Source organism: Acanthochromis polyacanthus, chromosome 3 (assembly GCF_021347895.1).
Source record: "Acanthochromis polyacanthus isolate Apoly-LR-REF ecotype Palm Island chromosome 3, KAUST_Apoly_ChrSc, whole genome shotgun sequence".
NCBI classification, from domain to species: domain Eukaryota; kingdom Metazoa; phylum Chordata; class Actinopteri; family Pomacentridae; genus Acanthochromis; species Acanthochromis polyacanthus.
This window is the reverse complement of record NC_067115.1, coordinates 5712873-5731280: the sequence shown is the minus strand read 5'-3', so window position 1 is coordinate 5731280 and position 18408 is coordinate 5712873. Positions and strand designations below refer to the sequence as shown.

The 18408-nt window shown below is 40.9% G+C and overlaps 1 protein-coding gene and 1 long non-coding RNA gene across 3 annotated transcripts; both read left to right on the top strand.

The window, feature by feature from the left end:
- Positions 1 to 361: 361 nt before the first annotated feature.
- On the top strand, positions 362 to 6125 carry LOC110963589 (uncharacterized). The gene is made up of 4 exons (XR_002596531.2): positions 362 to 604; positions 2347 to 2440; positions 2566 to 2617; positions 3465 to 6125. It is a non-coding gene; the product is annotated as an uncharacterized LOC110963589 (long non-coding RNA).
- A 388-nt stretch (positions 6126 to 6513) lies between these two features.
- On the top strand, positions 6514 to 17853 carry akap8l (A kinase (PRKA) anchor protein 8-like). 2 transcript variants are annotated; one of them, XM_022212033.2, is made up of 13 exons: positions 6514 to 6678; positions 7547 to 7585; positions 8089 to 8308; positions 11864 to 12464; positions 13011 to 13122; positions 13232 to 13281; positions 13760 to 13790; positions 13887 to 13992; positions 14334 to 14475; positions 15162 to 15267; positions 15361 to 15491; positions 15696 to 15791; positions 16571 to 17853. In XM_022212033.2, the coding sequence occupies exons 1-13, from the start codon at positions 6654 to 6656 to the stop codon at positions 16991 to 16993; spliced, it is 2082 nt and encodes a 693-aa protein (XP_022067725.2). In that variant the 5' UTR covers positions 6514 to 6653; the 3' UTR covers positions 16994 to 17853. The 2 variants fall into 2 exon arrangements, with proteins under 2 accessions (XP_022067725.2, XP_022067724.2); XM_022212032.2 differs by having other exon boundaries at positions 13008 to 13122.
- The last annotated feature ends 555 nt before the right edge of the window (positions 17854 to 18408 follow it).

Below are 18408 nucleotides of genomic sequence, written 5' to 3'. Positions count from 1 at the left end.
ATAAAATAAAGCGACGCTGTGAAGAGGATAGTGCTGTAGAAGTTACAGCTGCTGGCCGTCTGAGCTATGCTGGCGTCTTGCATGGACAGCACTTTCTGATCATTAATGACCTGAAGAAGAATGATACGGCAGAGTATATTTTCAAGCTCAACAAATATGCAGAATATGAAATATGTGAACCATCTGAATTCTCTGGAGTGCTGTTGGCTGTCACAGGTATTACATACATCTCCCATGAGAGAATCTGTTGCTCCTTCATGCAGCAGTGAGCAGACTGTACTAATTATATGTACAAAACCACAAAAGTCTCCTTCATGTTTCATGAGATGATTTAGTGTCCAATCTAACCATCTTCCAGGCCTGTCAGTGACCATGACTCCTTCTGCAGAGGTGACAGAAGGTCAGAGAGTCACTCTGACCTGCAGCACCAGCTGTCCTCTGACTGACAACAACAACTACATCTGGTACCTGAACAGTCGGTTTCTGAGCCAAAACAAACACCTGGTTCTGGAGCCAGTCAGCCTTCAGCATGCAGGAAACTACTCCTGTGCTGTGAAAGCCCACGAAAACATGACATCAGCTGAAGAGGCTCTCACTGTTCGAGGTGAGCATAGTTTTAAACTTCACTCAAAACTGATTTTGAAGCAATTTTACACTTGAAACTAAAGCAAATGTCTTGTATTTTTAATAGTAAACTGTGAAATCAATTTCAAGTTCCACCTCCTCTTAAACTGACCTTGGTTAAATATATATTGTAAGAAAATGTTGCAGAAATGAGCCTTATATGGCTGCATCAAACAATGTAGATAAAAGTGTAGGCTACAACACACCTAACGGCAGAAACCACACTTTAGGGTTAAAATTGCACTTGTTAATTTAGAGGCACCATCCTCTTGCCTGGGGACCAGACAGCCTTTATATTGTGTATTACAAATACACGTATTCCTGTATATCCCTTATAACGGGAATACAGTCTAGCTAAGCTAGGCTAACCATCCTCAGCTTGTCTGAGAAAATTATTAGTTTATACTAAGTCTCAAAGTGACTTTGATGAAAACGAAATTGATAAGTCTGTTATCTAAAAGTCTTGAGTTCTGATTTCAATGACCTCCAGTTCCCAAAACAAAGAAATACACGGTAGAACCGATGATAATTATCCACAAGCAATTTATTAATTAGTACATCCAGCAGGAGGAAGTAATACTCATGTAGCCCTTGTAGTAGTGAGAGGGAGGCTGCTGCAGGATGTGGAGCTGTGATGATCTGCTGGATGAGCTGGTTCAGGAACACAGAGACAAAGAGGCACTTTGGCAGGTTTGCATTGCAAAAGTGTACCAAAGTAAAAACACTGAGAGCCAAAACTCATAGTTATCAAGAAAATATTCACGTTGTTGTAGTATTAAAGTTAACTTAAGATGACAAACTGTAAAATATAGAAAACGCAGCCCTAGTTTAAACCCAGTTTTAAGGCTTTGTTTTAGTTTAACTTTTATGAAAGAGCCTATTTCAAAAATCTGTGTTTTCTAGTCTGATCTTCTCTTCTTTCTTCATTCTTTGTTCTCAAGAGGGCCAGTTTGCGTTTTTCTAAAGAGATTCTTGCATTCCAGTGACTTTTCTCCACATAGAATGTTTTGGAATCAAATTTAAATCTAACCAGTCATGGATGTATTCCTCCCAGCAGGTGGTGTTAAGCTTCAGTGTCCAGGAGAGCTCAGAGGCCAGATACCTTTGTATTTTTAGTTCATTTCTTAAATGTAAAAATCCAATTGTTGCATATTTATAATGATCACCGATCTGAAAAAGCACTGAATAAGTGATTAGAATGACACCAAACACAATACACTGATCTCATATGGTTCCTGAGATTATAATAACGGTGTAAACATAAGCCTTACAAATTGTAGACTTTAGGCTACATGAAAGTAACTTTATAACATAGCTTAAACACAAGGATATACATTCAATAATAAGAAAAATAAGACATAGGAAGTATATATGCGTAGAGTAAAAAGTCTCTCTCTGTCTTTAGAGGGGGGTGCTGGTGGTTCGTGTGTGCTTCTCCACAAACGCTTCAGAATAATGTGTTCTTCTTCCATACTGGTCCTGATCAACCAGACATCAGAGACTGATGCTGCATATCTTTAATGTTCTGATTTAGTTCATTCCTTTGTACCAAGTTCTGTGTGTTTGGTAGGGCAACGAGAAGGAAAGGAAAATGTAGTAAAAGCAGGAAGCAGACACTTCCATCCTAATCATTATGGAAATTGTGATATAGGAGACAAATCTGTGCTTGTTGTTTTGAAATGTGTTGGACTTGTAACTCACATCTCATATCAATCTCTCCAGCCCGGGATAAAACAATGGCAGCGATAAATGCATTAAAAGCTGGCATATTACTACTGATCCCGCTCGCTGGATTTCTCTTCTACCTGAGGATGAGGTAAAAGACTTCAATTGACGCTCCAGTTGTGTGCTTTCACTTCCTGTATTCAGTGTCCTTTTGTTGACTCAGTGAGCATAGTTTTAATACAAGTTGTCTTCCTAATCTCCTCAATATAAATGCAGAAAGAAGAAAACCATGACAACTGAGCAAAGTGGCAAAGTGCAAACTGGACAGGTGAGCACAAAAACCTCAAACTATGAAATTCTGCTTCGGTGGCAGAGCGACAGGAAAGTCAGGCTGGGACTATTAGTCACTCTGCAGGGAGCACAATGTCTTCTCATTTTTGTCAGCAACTAAAGGTAGGCCAAACAATCCTTTTTTTTAGTCACTCACGCTCATTATTTGTTTGAGCAGGCAAGACTGACACACAGAGGTTCACAAAATCTCATATATAATATAATAAGCAGTTTAATGGAACCATCAGCTTACTGTTAGCTGAAGTTAGGCTTTTTAAATTGTTAACATAAATAAATTTGTGTTACATACTGTAGGTAAAGGTACGTAGCACACTAAAGTCTCCATGTTTGGCTCCGGACAAATAGTTGAGACAGCACACACTATCAATCCAGCATTTTGTTTTGCATTTTATATCTTTTGCCTGCAGGTTCTGGCTCAGTCTTCCATTGTTCAGCGGTTTGTACCATTTGTTTCCAGGGGTCCTCAGTGTAGGTCTCAGAAGAGCCTGTACAAGAGCCTCATTGAAATCCATAGTTGAACAAAAATCATGCACACTTCAACTAATACAAACACGTACAAAAGGATTATTGATCTACATATCTACAAAGTCAGTGTGTTTCTGGTTGGTTAGAACGTTTTGGTTGGATGTGGTTGTACAGTTAAAATGCTTCGTAAAGCAGCTGTGGAGAAATGATTCTGCAAAAACATTCTGCCAGTGAAAAAGCAGATGTAACTCCAGTTCTATGTGTGTATCCTTCAAGCAGACTTCACTCTTGGGTGTGTGAGGTGGCCAGACTCCACTCGTGTACTGCTTCCTCAGACATCTGCACTCTTTTCCCTTTAGGGTGACCACATGAGTGAGAACATCGCACTCATGGATTTGAACCCAGCAGCGCAGAGAGAACCAGCAGAGCAGCAGGAAGACAAAGTGTAATATAGGGTGATAGGCAGAGTGCAGAGAGAACGCCAGCCTTATTCTTCAGGTTTCAAGTGAGAAAGTCATGATCTGAGACTGTGTGAATACTTCGGTAAAATTCATGTGTGTGTGCACTCAGAAGGAAGGCCCAAACTTATGTAAGCTTTAATCTTCCTCCTGCTTTCGCAACCACTGAGTGACAGATGTGGTGATGTTATCTATAGCAGATTCTCACATCCGTTTCTAATGCTGTCCGTGGTTAAAGTTTGACAGATGTTCTTAACTTCCCGTTCCAAAAGAAGCAAATTGCAACATATTTCTTTCACTGACAGTAAACAAATTTACTGAGTTTTACATTCCAACAGTTTTCATGATTGAATCTTTTACTTGTTATATTTTGCATGTTATAATGCCCTATTAGTTTCATTACTGCTAATTCTACTTAGTTAAGTTTTTTTTTTTATTAGAAGTGTTTCAATATAACCGTCTACCAGACTCTGTGTATTCATTCCTCCTCGTACATATCCTTTTGTTGCTATTACATAATGCCATTTTAACTGGATTTGTACTATGTAAAATCTGAAACTTTTCTCAAAGCATTTCCTATGAACCCATCAACTGTCACGCTTTCTATCTAAGGGCTAATTTCTGCTGCTGAATTCAGATTACTATCAGTTGAGACACCTAGAAAGCTAAACCACAGATGGTGTACATAACCTAAGCTGCTAAAGAATACATGACATGTGAACTATTGAGATAAGGTCTGAAACTCTTGCCTTCTGTTTTGATCATTAGACATTCAGTAAATGGTTCTGGTCACTGCTTACCAATATGTTGCATTTTACTGATCAGGAGAGCGAAACAAGCATCATGTGGAGACTAAACGCCGTTCCATTTCTGTGCGGCACGTTTAACTTGACTGCAGTTCTGCTTTCTGGTATGGTGCCCAACACAAGAGGGACTGAGCTGCACAGGAAATGATGCTGTCTTTAGCAGGGAGGTTTAATTAGCCTCAACAAATGATTCACATATACTGTGATTTTCAAGCCAGACTTTAGCTGCTTTTTGATGTTAATTAATTTTTTCATCATACATAAAATTACTCTTATATGCTGCCAAAAAGGAAAAATTTAGAAAGACTTTTAAAGCTACTGAAAAAAACAAATAAGAAGGATGACATTAGATAGATGGAAATGCAACTAATTGGAAATTGAAAGTGTAATCACTGAAATATGCAGCAGTTTGCTTATACTGCATGCTTAAGTGTTCATATACAAAGATACACAATATTTAGATGTTTAGTAATATGATTTTCCGTGTGTATTTAATTAGAAAAGACAAGCTGGTAAATATCTTATGATTATACATGATAGTTAAAATTTCCCATCACTGAAAAGTCTAATTTTTCCTCCAGCACATCTTCAATATTCCATATTTTCTGATGCATTCCTACATTTCTAAAACCAAGGCATATCTTCACTACATCCAGTTACGCTTTGAAATACATTTTTGTTGACAAAAATGTTATAAATAGAAACATTTTCAACCAGAGTTCATTGATTATATGTATAGAAACACCTTTCAAATTGTTTATATGTATGATTCAATATTCATTTCTACATTTTGGGGTCGTACATGTACCGACAAACAACATGAAATGAGGCTGTGATCAGCCACAGACTTACATTATCATCTATAATTGCCTAACAGATGCCTTACAATATTTCTTATTTTTTCTACATACAAATAACAACACATGAATTTATATATGTATATTCAAATTGTATTAATCTATGCATATCATATAATTAGGATGTCTACTATTAAAAAAACAACAAAAAACAAACAAGGTATGTCAGTATGTGATTACTTCATTCTCATATTGATATAGTTTTTATCTTCGCTCTTTGCTACAGCAGCCAAACAGATTCTGTTGGTCCCGGTGTGCCACCCAGAGACTTTCAGTGGGCCCATCTCGGCACCCCTGTTAAAGCTCCCACCCAGCAGGTTGCATTTAGTGGCCTTATAATGCGCATTACCAAGTGTTGAGCAGCAGGTGTCACCATCTGTGTGTGCTTGGCTGTCGTATTTTTCCTCTGATCTTGTATTTTTGGAAGACTTTGTTAGTGTCTCATTCCATTTCAAAGGATATATGAACTTTCTGGTCAGTATCAGGATGGTTAAGTGATGTATTTTTAACCAAAGATTTCTGGTGCGTCAGTTTTTGTTATGCGAACCAAATTCAACCCTTTTCCATGTAAAATTTGCTGTCTGTATTTTTCATAAAGTGATGAAAATGTCCTGGTTTTAATTGTTTTTTGTTGGGCTACTAAATTGAACTAAAACTAACAAATATTTTTTATTAGTTATTTTTTTCTAAGTTTGCGACAGCTGTTTTTGTTCAAGATATATTGTTAATATAGCGGATGTATTTTTTAGTTGTTTTTTTCTAATACAGAAGCGATATCATTTCTATCATTATTTAATTTGTTAGTTTTGAAACTTGTTATAATAAAACACGTAGAGTAACCTCTGAGAAGCCTGTCTGAATTTGTGTCTTTGGTTATAGACATCCATCCATCCATCCATTCTCTATACACCGCTTTATCCTCATTAGGGTCACGGGGGGGGGGGGGGGTGCTGGAGCCTATCCCAGCTGGCTCGGGCGAAGGCATATTATTTTTTGGACTGTGGGAGGAAGCCGGAGTACCCGGAGAAAACCCACGCATGCACAGGGAGAACATGCAAACTCCATGCAGAAAGATCCCAGGCCCACCCAGCCCCTTGGTATTTGGTAATGGTACCGAGGAGGCATAAATGTATTGAAATTATAAGGCAGCTTTGAGTAAATTTTGAGTATATTTGGTTATCTCATTTCCGGGACCAGTGAAATTATATTATATTATATTATATTATATTATATTATATTATATTATATTATAGTGTGTAGAATACGTGTGACGTAGCGAGGCCTTGTCGGTCACGTGGTGCTGGGTGTCGGACACCGGTCGATACATCTTGTTCCTTCCTTCCAGACCAGTCAGCAATACTCAGCTTCAACACGAGCCATCTGTCGGTTGTGTGGACCGCATTTTCTCAGCAGCGCTCGACGAAATCATGGACAGTAGAGGCTACGGTTCTGGTAAATGCACACTAATTGCTTCTTTTTGAATTTTGCCACCGAGATTATTTCGTTTTGCGCTGTTGTCGTCGAGGTAACCTAGCCGTTGCATGTTAGCTGTTAGCTAAGCTAATTCAGATGTTTAGCTCGCCACCAACATCAACCAACCGGCTGTAGCTCGAAACAAAGAAGGGTGCAGCTAGCTACGCGTCAAGTGATGTCTTCCAGTTTGTGGTGGAGACAGTCGGTCAAACAGGCAGATTTAATAGGAAACGTATTACTCGTTAACCGTCTACTAGGCCCGTGAGCTAACATTAATCAAACACAGTTAGCTAGGCGAGCCTCTTGGCCGTGCTGCTGTTTATTTGCTAATGTGCTAGCGCAGAGGGAAGCATGGGCCTTTGTCGAATTGTTGTAAGACGTATTTGATGCTTTGCTAAAGTTAGTTGGCTAATTCTTTAAAATGGAGTCAGTGTGGGAAAAGCCTCCGTTATACGCTAGTTAAGAAAATGGCCGCCTAAATGCTCCAAAATGCTTTCACAAGTTAAGTTGGTTTAATGTTAACATTAAAACTAGTGTTGCGTCGTTCTGAAATGGATAATGATTTCTAATTTGCACAAAGCTGTCAAAAATGAAAGCTAGCACATTCACTGTCTAAAAAAATCTGGAGAAAGCAGCCTGCCAGTCTCTTCAGACATCCTTAAGTTCCCTTTGCTGAACTACAGAAATGGTGGAGTTTATTTTTTTTTTAGCAGATGACTTCTTTGATAACCAAATTTCTCCTACACATTTACGTAGTGGTATTGATAAACAAATGGTGTGTATTTAAGTTGCAATATTACTGCCTGTTGCCTTTCATTTTGTTCAGACCAGTTCTTTCCTGTTACAGGTTACTCCAGTTGGGGAGGTGGAGGTTCAGGCAGCAGAGGTAAGAAATGGAGTGAATAGACCCTGCACTGCATAATGAAACAAAGAGAGTCATTAAACCAGAGCTGGGTGATACTGAGAAAACTGATTTGCCTGTGATGTTTAGAAAACACAACATTTTTGGAGGTGATCATCAGACAAGTTGATGTATTCACTCTTCAATTGACTCAACACATGTAAACCAAACACACTTATAAAATAGTTTGACACCAAAGAGTCAATGAGTAGATTAACATCTCAACAGAATAAACTAATAAAGGCAAGTACTTACTTTGACCAACCTAAAACAACCGTCATTATATTAAAAAATAGAAATGAGCCATCATACGTAAACAAGTAATTCTCCGTTTTTTTTCCCATTTGATTAGGATTTTTATTCATTGATGTTGTCAATTAGTCACTTGCATTTTCATTAAATGACTAATCGTTTGGCCACCAGTCTCTGATTGTAGTAAAGGACATGATAGTGGCCATATTTACATTTTTGATTCTTCACATTACTAGGATCTGGTGGTTTTGACCTGTATGGGGGAGGTTATAAGGACTCGATGTCTGGGCTTGATGGCTATGGAGGAGGAGGAGGTCACATGAGGAGAGGGCTCTCAGGAGGATCTCTGCTCTCATCCACGGGCACACATGCCGATGCAGTGATCGCCAAGATTAACCAGCGCTTGGACATGCTCACTCAGTTGGAGGGAGGGTTGAAAGGGTCTCGAGGTGACAGGTAATAATTGCTTCCTTTTCCTGCTTCATACGTCATCACCACTCTGATGTCACTACTGCATAGCCATGTCAGTGAACGCATTAAATCTCCCAGTAGTGTATCTAAAAGTTTAGTAACATAGCACATGTTGTAATGTGCCATGTGGTTGGTTGACAGCATTGTCTCTGAATGTTGCTTCATGTCTAAGTAATATCCAACCAGTTAAATATTGCTTGGTTTTAGAGTACCGTATTTTCACGACCAAAAGGCGCACTGTACCCAAAGGCGCAGTCTCAGTTATGTGTGCCATTACTGTATTTAACACACACATAAGGCGCACCTGATTATATGGCGAGGGTTTTATATACAATCCACGCCCACACTTCCCCCTTTAACGTTCTCATGGTGTCCTCTACTACGTCGGCCTTACAACAACAACACACACACAAGCATACAAGTGTGCGTATTTAAAAATAGAGCGGGAGCAAAACTGAGTTTGGTTGTGCTTTATTTAAGTATTGATTACAAAGTACTAACATTTTTTTAATCATCAATAGTCGCGGGCATGGTAAAACACACGGATTAAACAAGCACACAAGTGTGCGTATTTAAAAATAGAGCGGGAGCAAAACTGAGTTTGGTATTCACATTTTTTTTACCGGTAATCGTCATCAATCAAACCCATGGAAGTCCTCATCCTCTGTTTCTGAATTGAACAGCTGCGCTAAACCTCCATCAAACATGCCAGGCTCACTTTCTTCACTGTCAGTCACTTTCCGTGCCGTGCGGCGCCTCGGAAATGATGCCGGCTTTTGTGAAAGCTCGAACAACAGTGCCAGCAGACACGTTAGCCCAAGCATTTACAATCCATTGGCAAATTGTGGCGTAACTCGCCTGTGAAACTGTGGTCTCCATCGGTCATCCATCGCTCCCACGCCGCTCGCAGCCTTACTTTGAACGGCCGGTTCACACCGATGTCCAGCGGTTGGAGTTCCTTTGTCAGGCCTCCCGGAATGACAGCAAGCTCAGAGTTCATTTGCTTCACTTGTTTTTTCACATCGGCTGTGAGATGGGCACGCATAGTCACAGATCAACAGCGATGGTGATGCGTGGGAAAAACCACCTGGTCTACTTCCGCCTTACAACAACACACACAGGACGCACTGCACCATAGGGCGCGCCGCACAATTTGAAGAAAATCTAAGACTTTTATGTGCGCCTTATAGTCGTGAAAATATGGTAATCTGGAAAGTATCTTGATAAATATGGATACTGGTCAACTCACTCCCCAGAAAACTCACTCCCCATTAGACTTGGGCGGTATTACGGTAATACCGTATACCGCCGGTGTTTAAAAATAGCAGCGATATCAGTTCCAGTACCGTCATGAAAAAAATGCAATGCTCTTATACAGGAGATAAGTGTTATGAGAGTGTGTGGCTCTGTTATGAGAGAGAGGGAGAGAGAGCAGAGTGTGTGTGTGTGAGAGGGGGAGAGTGAGATGTCCAAGCGACCCTGAATGCAGCGTGAGTGAGGAAGATGCCAGTCGATTCGGGGAGTAAGAGAGAAGAGGTGTGTAGCTGCTGGGTTAGCGCAACTGTATGGTTCAGCCGCTGTTAATTTACAATAAAGGCTGCAGTATTCTTCAGTAATGCTGGGCTCCTGTGTCTTTGCCTTCTACGACTGCTGAGGAAGTGAAGGGGGTTAACCCCGAAGTAACAACAGTAACTTCGGCCCAGGAGAACTGTCCTCCCCCTGGTCGGGAGCTGAGCAGGAAAGGTTAACATAAGGATTAAATATTAAATAAAAGTCATTTAATGCCTAAAATTGATTCTCTGTCCAGTAGCACTTAAACAGTTATGTTTTAGCCTACTTTTGGAGACTTCCATAAAGTTTATGAACGTGACGTCGTCACGTGACAGCGCAGAGGGGGGAAGATGGCAGATCTCGCACGGAGTGACTTGGTGTCAAAAAAGAACACAACTTCTGCAGTTTGGGAGTATTTCGGGTTCCAGACAAACGAGAAAGGAGAGCCGGTAAATACTGATGAAGCAATTTGTAAATTCTGCAACCAAAAGGTGATCGTGAGAGATGGAAACGCCTCTAACCTAAGGACGCATCTCCGAATCAACCACCCACTCACTGCTGCAAGTATTCAATTTCCAAGCGTGAAGGCACAAGCCAGTAACAGTAATAGTCACGGTAATACCGTATACCCCGGTAAAATGTGAAGGAAGTTTGATGATATCAAAATTTGGATACCGCCCAAGCCTACTCCCCATATGCTTAGGTTACTTACCTAAAACTAGCTGAAATCCATGGATGATATGCTTTTACACTGAAAGCTGAAATACCGTAGCCCTAACCGGGGAGTGAGTTGTCTGGGAAGTGAGTTGACCAGGTACCGTAAATATAGATTAAAGGTGTTGAGTCCTTGTCATGCCATTAGTAATTTAAAAATGAAACGGATCATGATCTAGTTTTGGATTATGAAACAGCAATGTAGTACAGAACTTTGTAAAATGTAGGAAAAAGTCTATTAACATGCCAATGTTGAATGGGACTAGGAAAGTTATTGTTTGAAAACGTTGAGGATGCTAAGACATTTTCTTACACCTCACACCCAGCCTTTGAGTATGCCTCAATTCCTACTTGGGATGACCACGGTGTGAGTTGCTCACGGTTGCATTTGAATGCCTTAGCATCTGAGGATGCTTTTCCTTTGTTCCCATTTGCCATCTTGCAGTTTGTCTGATTGCTGGGAAGAAAATGTTGTTGTGATTCCCTCTAAATCTTAGACGGTGTGAAAATGCATGGTCCCCTGTAGGAGGTGCAAATGCAGACCAATTTTCTGTTTGTAACAGATCGACATCCTTGCACATGATGCCAGTCCATCTTTACCTATTTCTTCCAGAACATTGCTCTTGTCTTGACTTAATGTTTGTGTTTACACACTTTGTTTCTCTCATCCTCCATGTGACCTAACCCTGTGTTCTGGCTTTAGGTTACACAAGAGAGATGAGTTACAGGTGCTGGCCTGGTATTACTTTGTCAAGCTGAAATGTTCATTGAAGGATGCTTGCTATATTTACAAAAACACCCTTACTGCCCGAAAAATGCCCAGTTTACATTCTGATCCCATTTTGTTAGTATGCACTGTAACTGAGTCACTTCCCAGGATAGAACGCTACTTGCACCTGTTTTCAAGACATCACTGGTTCTGATGGGCCATGCTCATGTCTATTCAAGGTTTCCCAGCCTATCTTTTAGCAAGGAAAAGGAGTTAAAAGAAACTGCATTTTCCTAATCTGCAGGAGTTTCTGTAAATTTGAGAATAAGAGAAAAAATGTTAATATATAGAAAAAGACCACAAGCAGAGTGTTAAGTTGTTTTGGATCATCATTTTTGATCTAATATGGCTTATGAAATAAAGCTGGGAGTGACAAAAAAACATGGAGAAAGCGAGACCATGGAGGAGAAGGAATAGCAGGTGGAGAAATCCAAACCTGGCTGCCTCCCTGCCTCCCTTGCTCTCTGCTCTTCTCTGTCAACCCTCTCCCTCCCTCCATCCCGCAGGTTTGACCAGTATGAGTCATTCGACTCGCGCTCCTCCGCTCTCACCTCCTCCCGAGATCTCTACAGATCTGGCGGCAGTAGCTATGGTTTTGGCGATGGCCGTGGGGACACCATGCTGTTGGGTCAGCGAGGAGGCTCAGGCTTCGGAGGGGGAATTGGGCTAGGGGGAGGAGGAGGCTTTGACAGCCCCTCCTCTTCCTATGGAGTCGCTAAAATGCGACAGAGTATGAGGGAGTCCTTCACCGGTGGCCATGGAGGAGGTTCTGGAGGTGGAGGATGGGCTGGAGCTGGCCGACGTTCCCCCAGAAGGGGTGGAAGTGCCGGGGGTCGAGGAACTGGAGGAGGGTTTGGAAGCCGCAGGTCTGATCCCACTCCATTAGGCGGAGGTTTGCGTGGAAGTGGTAGTGGTGGCCAGTCCCACCGCGGCCACTCTCCAGGAGGTGGTAGAGGCAAGCTCCCATCCCTCCTGTCCAACCGCATGTACCCTGAGACTGGGGGCTTCCAGGGTTCTGCTCCAGGGCCTCACGACTTTCCTGGGAGGCATTTTGGAGGGGGCCCACGGGCTGGCCGCCAGCGAGGCCGCAAGAGACCCCTGAACAAAGTAAGTACCTCCAGCCAAATAAGACCTCCTCAGACACTGGGCAACAATTAAGCCCTTTCTGATTCCCTCCTTTTTATGTCCTCAACCAACTGGCAAGTCAGCCTGAAGTGCTAGTACCTGCTATTTGCCGTCTAAAGCAGTTTGTCACAAATAATCCCCAATAAAAATTTTATACAACAGTTGCCCTTTCTAACTCTGAGTCCTCGATTAAAGTGGTCAGAAATATCATGGAACTGCCCTATTTCCTCTGTAAAGACAAGTGACACATCTCCCTCGTCTAATTCTTTGTCTTGTTAGCTGCGGTGGTGTTGATTTCGCTTTGCGGCTCTTATTTTATTTTTTTTTTCCCTTTTATTTTGCCCCTGGCTTCAGTAATCTTACCATAAGGCAAATACTACTGATATGGAAATTCTCAGAGAAGAGAAATGTATCAATTATTGGCTTTCCCAAGCTTTAAGAGTAGAATTTATTGATTGTTTGTTGTATTGTCCCATGTTTTCAAGATATCCTTGTGAGCGCAAATAGACTTTTTGTTTACTGTAGCAGATGAAGCCAATGCGTGATGTTCAGAAGAAGAGAAAGCAGACTCTCAGCGGAACAGATGAGCCAGAGTCAAAGATGAACAAGACAGAGAGTGCAGGGTCAGAGACTACACAAGGTACTTTTCAGGATTATCGTGTAGAATCGTCTGCAAAGTGACCTTATTACTTGGCAAACAGCAGCTGTTTTCTGTCTTGATCTAAAGCTTGCGTGCTTTGTTTTCTTAGAGCAACCAGAGAAAAATGGTGATGACAGTAAACCACAGACTGACGCTGCGGTGAGTGGATCAAGTTTAAACTTTGAGTCTGTGTAATTAGACAATAAGGGTATTTGAAATAAAATTTAATTTCTACGAAACACTTGCTTCAACTGAACAGTACATTTCTTTAAAGAATTACCTGTTTCTCTAAATAATTATCTCTAATGTTCTCCAGATGTAAATGAGGCAGCTAATTTTGTTGCATAGCACTGACAAGGAAGGCAGAAACTGTTCTGTCTTTCCATTTTTACGTAATTAGTAGTTCTTTGGTGTGGATTTGAGTGGGACGTATAATAGATGTGCAAGCTTTAAATGCAGCCAAGGTTAGTGACAAATTGTGACTACTTGAGCTATTGTAAACACATAGATCTCAACTAGACTACTGCATAGACAAGACAACCTCCGACATAAGCCATTTGCTGAAAAATACACCAAAATGAAACCTGTTTCAGGTATCCCTGGCTTTTTATGAATAATGGAATCTCTTTCTTCACAGGAGACCAAACCTACTGAAGATGGAGATAAGAGTAAGCTTAGCCACAGCAGCCTCTACCTGTGTTTTCTCCTTCAATGTTTGCCAACTTCTTGGTATATCTCACATCTGCTCTTGTGCTTCTGTTTAGCCTCACCCAAACAGGAGGATAAGAAAAAGCCACAGGGCAAGCAGACCCCAGTCCAAGGTCAGGACAAGCACCCAAAAATGAGGAAGAGAAGGGGATTCCTGGAAAGGTGAGGGGGACAAAGTAATTCACCATCCTCCTCCTTCTTTTCTTCCTTTCACATCATCACTGGGAAAGGTTTAGCAGTTGTTTTCTTTGTTAGAAAATGTATGTGAATTTGATGATATATGACTCTCAAAAGACAACATTATAACAATTTACTTATTTTGACATGGCACTAATTCGTTTTTACTGTGATTCTTTTTGGCATATCCTCAAATAACAGCCCTTATTTTGTAGTCATTATTTTAGTTTATGGTTCATTGGAGCAAAGTGTCATTTACTTCCCAACTTACTGTGCCTTTTTGTATTAAGTCCTGTAGCATTAAGGCTTTTTATTTACCCCCCCAGGGTTATGTTTGCATGTTCTGTGTGTAAGTTCCGTTCGTTCTACAAGGAAGAAATGGAAACTCATCTTGAAAGTCGCTTCCACAAGGACCACTTTAAGTTCCTCTCCAGCCAGTTGTCCAAGCCCACCACGGACTTCTTACAGGTGACTGACTGTTGTGCATGACATTTTCAAGTCACATTCACTGAAGGCCTCATTCTGAAGTATGCGGTGATTAATATTTAGCGTTCTATCAAGACCAGAATATCACAACAGGCCAGTCATAGGCTTGTAAGCATTTTGTAGTGAATATCAAGCAACATGCTCGCTGTGTTTGCACTGAAATTAAAGGGTATGATTAAATACACGTTCCAGGATGTTTGGGCCATTGTTTAGATATTAAAGCTGCAAATTTCGTTTTCATCTTGTGCAGTTCAGACACAGAATCAGCACAATAAAAATTAGAATGTTTTTTTCTATTTAGGTGTTTTTACAGCTGTTTATTGTGTCATATTGCACTATGTTGCTGCTATCATCAGAGTGCCTATTATAAGGTCCACAGCTCTCAGAAGTAACACGTTTTTGCTGTTTCATTTCACTTTTTTCAAGTTTATTTTGACAGGTGGCACGTGTAAAGTTAATAACTTCCGTTGTCAAGGTCTAAAGAGACTGAGACACTTCACACACAAAGTACTGTGTTAGTGGATATGCAAAGTGTGGGAGTCACGGTTGTTGTAAATACAAACACATAAGTTGGTTTGACAGAAAAGTTTAACAGTTTTTGTACACAAAACGGTTTCAAGAGTTACATGAGGTGTAAACTAATCAGAATGTTTGTTTTGTCTTTGTAGGAGTACCTGCAAAACAAGTTTAAGAAAACAGAACAGAGGGTCAGTCAGTTGGAAAACCACAGCGCAGCCATCTGCCAGGTGTACAAAGAGCAAGATCTTACCAGGGGTAAGCAGCAGCTGTGTGTGCACGAATGTACCCTAAACAGAAGGTGATTTCAAGTGGTCGCTCACCGCAGTTATTTCTCACACCTCTGCGTAGAACTTGGTATGGAGCATTTCATGAAGAAGGTGGAAGCTGCTCACTGTGCAGCTTGTGACCTTTTCATTCCCATGCAGCCCCACCTGATACAGAAACACATCAAGTCTCCTGACCATAACTACAACCGCAAGGTAAAGCAGATCATCCCAAAATGGACCAGCTAAATGTACTGCTCTTACAACTAACTAATCTGGGGGGAGAAAAGATCCGGGAAGCAACAATTATGAACCCCTGCTTGCCTGAATTAAGACTTGTTCGTGCTGTGTGGATTTTTGTTCTTTGGATGCTTTGCGCTCTGTCCTATGAGTGACCTGGAACTGTGGTCTGTGTTTCAGGGTATGATGGAGCAGTCCAAGCGGGCCAGTCTGTCAGTTGCTCGCAGCATCCTAAACCACAAACTCATTGGCAAGAAGCTGGAGAGCTACCTCAAGGTATGTACAGCTTCTGAAAGCATTGTATGGGTATGAATTAAATAGGCTACATTTACTATTGTGCATCTATGCTACTTGATTTTCAAACAAGAATAAGCAATCAGAACTCATGGTCACATTTTTGCATGCTTTCAACCGCAGTAAAGGGGAAACCAATATACGAACCTCTGGACCTGGCAGAGAGAGGTTACTGTGATGCTCTTAGTATTTAAATATTCATGACTTTATTTCTAAACCGCTTTGTATTGCAACACAAAGAAACTGATATCAAGATACTGAAGTGTCCAGAATCATTTCAATACGACACCATTTAATGGTTTCTGTCATTGAAACATGCAAATTCAAAGAGGAGCAATGTACAGCTGTGCATTTCAAGTAGAAACCGTAACATGCGTGCAGAAATCAGACCAAGTTCATGCTTTCATTATTTTATGGATTGTCTAGCTGAAAATGAGACATGAGCTTTTGGGGAGGAAATTAGGCTCTTTTCAAACCAGCCTCTGCAGTAATGATAGCACTGATAATGCTGCACCTTGGCACACGTTTTGGAAGATTTTTCTTTAATAATAGTTGATTCTTAATATTCTGGTAAAAATGTTCTCAGCCTAAGCTGTAACTGATCAGGATTTCATTCATGGTTACAACGCTCTGCATTTTGAATTGCAATATGCTTTGTAGTGTGGTAAACAAACACATATCAAAGTTTAGTTTCAGATTTAAATCTTCACTGACCACTGGTTAACAGACACTTGAGCATATCAAAATCCTTTTATTATCAGGGTGAAAACCCATTCACTGGTAACCAGGACGATCAGGATCCAGAGGACTCCATGGTGATGGACGTGTCGGAGATGGAGTTAACTGGTGAGGCAGCAGACGGCCAGACAGAGGCGGCGCCAGTCAAGGATGAGCCTCAGTCTGAGGGAGACCAGGGCAAAGAGGTGGTCGAGGGGGAGGAGGCCACAACAGCAGCAGACGAAGAAGTAGCACAAATAGAAGAGGAAAAGATGGAGGAGGAGCTGGGGAACCAGGAAGAGGAGGAAGGTTTTGAGGTTGGGGAGGAAGAGGAGGAAGACGAGGGATACGTGGTGCACGATGAGATTGATGAAGAGGGATTACCAGTGGACCCCGAAGTGGAGGATCAAGATGTAGGAGTAGAGGGAGCAGAGGTAGAGGAGGAAGACGACAAAAATCAGGAATGACTTTGACAGTCAGTGTGTGAATTCTTGACCTGAACGTCTGCCTGGACCAGTCGATGACCCCCTCAGTACCATTAAAACCAGTGTAATTGACAGGCATAATGAGGACTATTCACACTTGCTCCCATCGTTTTTCACTGAGCTTATGTATGTTAATTCTTTTTTTTTGTTAAAGGAATAGTTCCATATTTTAGATACTACTGTTATTCACTTTCTTGCTGAGATGGAGAAGTTGAGAAAATAAATAGTAACTCTTGTCTTATGTATGCCTACCAAGTCTCCTCAGATGTTGGCAGAGATGAGACGTTGACTTGTTTTTGGACTTTTGAGAGGGCCTGGCCTGTGGTCCTCTTTAACAGTCTTAATGTTAAAGCAATCACCTTCCTGCATTCGCTCCATACTTACTGCAGCCGTGAGCGGTATTGATCTTTACATTTAAAACCTGGGAAGAAAGCAAATAGCCGTATTTTTGAAAGTGTCAGTCTATTCCTCTTAATATTTTTTCTTGTGCCTTTTGTTTAAATTGTTCTTAACTTAGATTAAGTTGTTTAGAATTGGTTCAAAGGTCGTGAGTATTGTAATGTGGAGACATGTTGTGTAAGTTTTTTTTCTTTGGAGTTTATGCAAAGTTTTTAGCATTCAGTCTGTTGCCAGTATTGACAATGCTAAATGGATGATTTTTAAACTGTTTGGTAAACACTATAACAGGGTGGACTTCTGCTCCACACACAGGTTAAATGAAGGCCTGTCTGTAGAATGAGCATGGGATATCCTAAATGTCACATTCAGAATGGGTATCAATCATGTAATATTTTTTTTTGCTTCATTTTGAGCAAGAAATAAACTTGGTGAATAAACCACTATTTTATTGTTCTGTATCAACGCTTTGAAGGTTTTCTAAGACTTTCAGATGTCAAATTAATATCATTCAGCCACTCATGTCTGAGGGAGAAAGTTTGGGTTTTGGGTTTTATCTTTTTTTTGGCTTGAAGAGATTGTCCTAACTGGTTTAGTCTTGAAATACACACGGACGCAACCCATCAGACGACAGCTGATGCTTGCACCACTTTACTTTCCCTGAGTTCCCGAAGACTATATATTTATCACACTTCTGCTGCCACTGACAGCTGTCAGTCTCCTTTCCCGTCTAAAGTAGTTGAGATTGCATTAGTCTTGAAACCATTAAGATCCCAGAGGCCCTAAATTATCATGGAATTACTGAAACCGCAACTTCTTTTATGTAGGAAAATATTTGTAATGTTTAAGAACATTTCTTCCCTTCCACTCCCTCTGAATGTATCCCTAAACATTAGGATTTGACTGAGAATGGCAGTTCCATCCCTCCTATTTCCATATTTCAATTTGTCCTCTTAGAACTTCCAGGAACTTCCTGACGTCTCCATTTATCACATGACCGT

Coding starts and splice junctions, on each gene's coding strand:
- akap8l (XM_022212032.2), top strand. CDS start 6,654: ATGGACAGTAGAGGCTACGGTTCTG. Junction 6,679..7,546: donor CAGTAGAGGCTACGGTTCTG/GTAAATGCACAC, acceptor TTCCTGTTACAG/GTTACTCCAGTTGGGGAGGT. Junction 15,268..15,360: donor AGAGCAAGATCTTACCAGGG/GTAAGCAGCAGC, acceptor ACCTCTGCGTAG/AACTTGGTATGGAGCATTTC.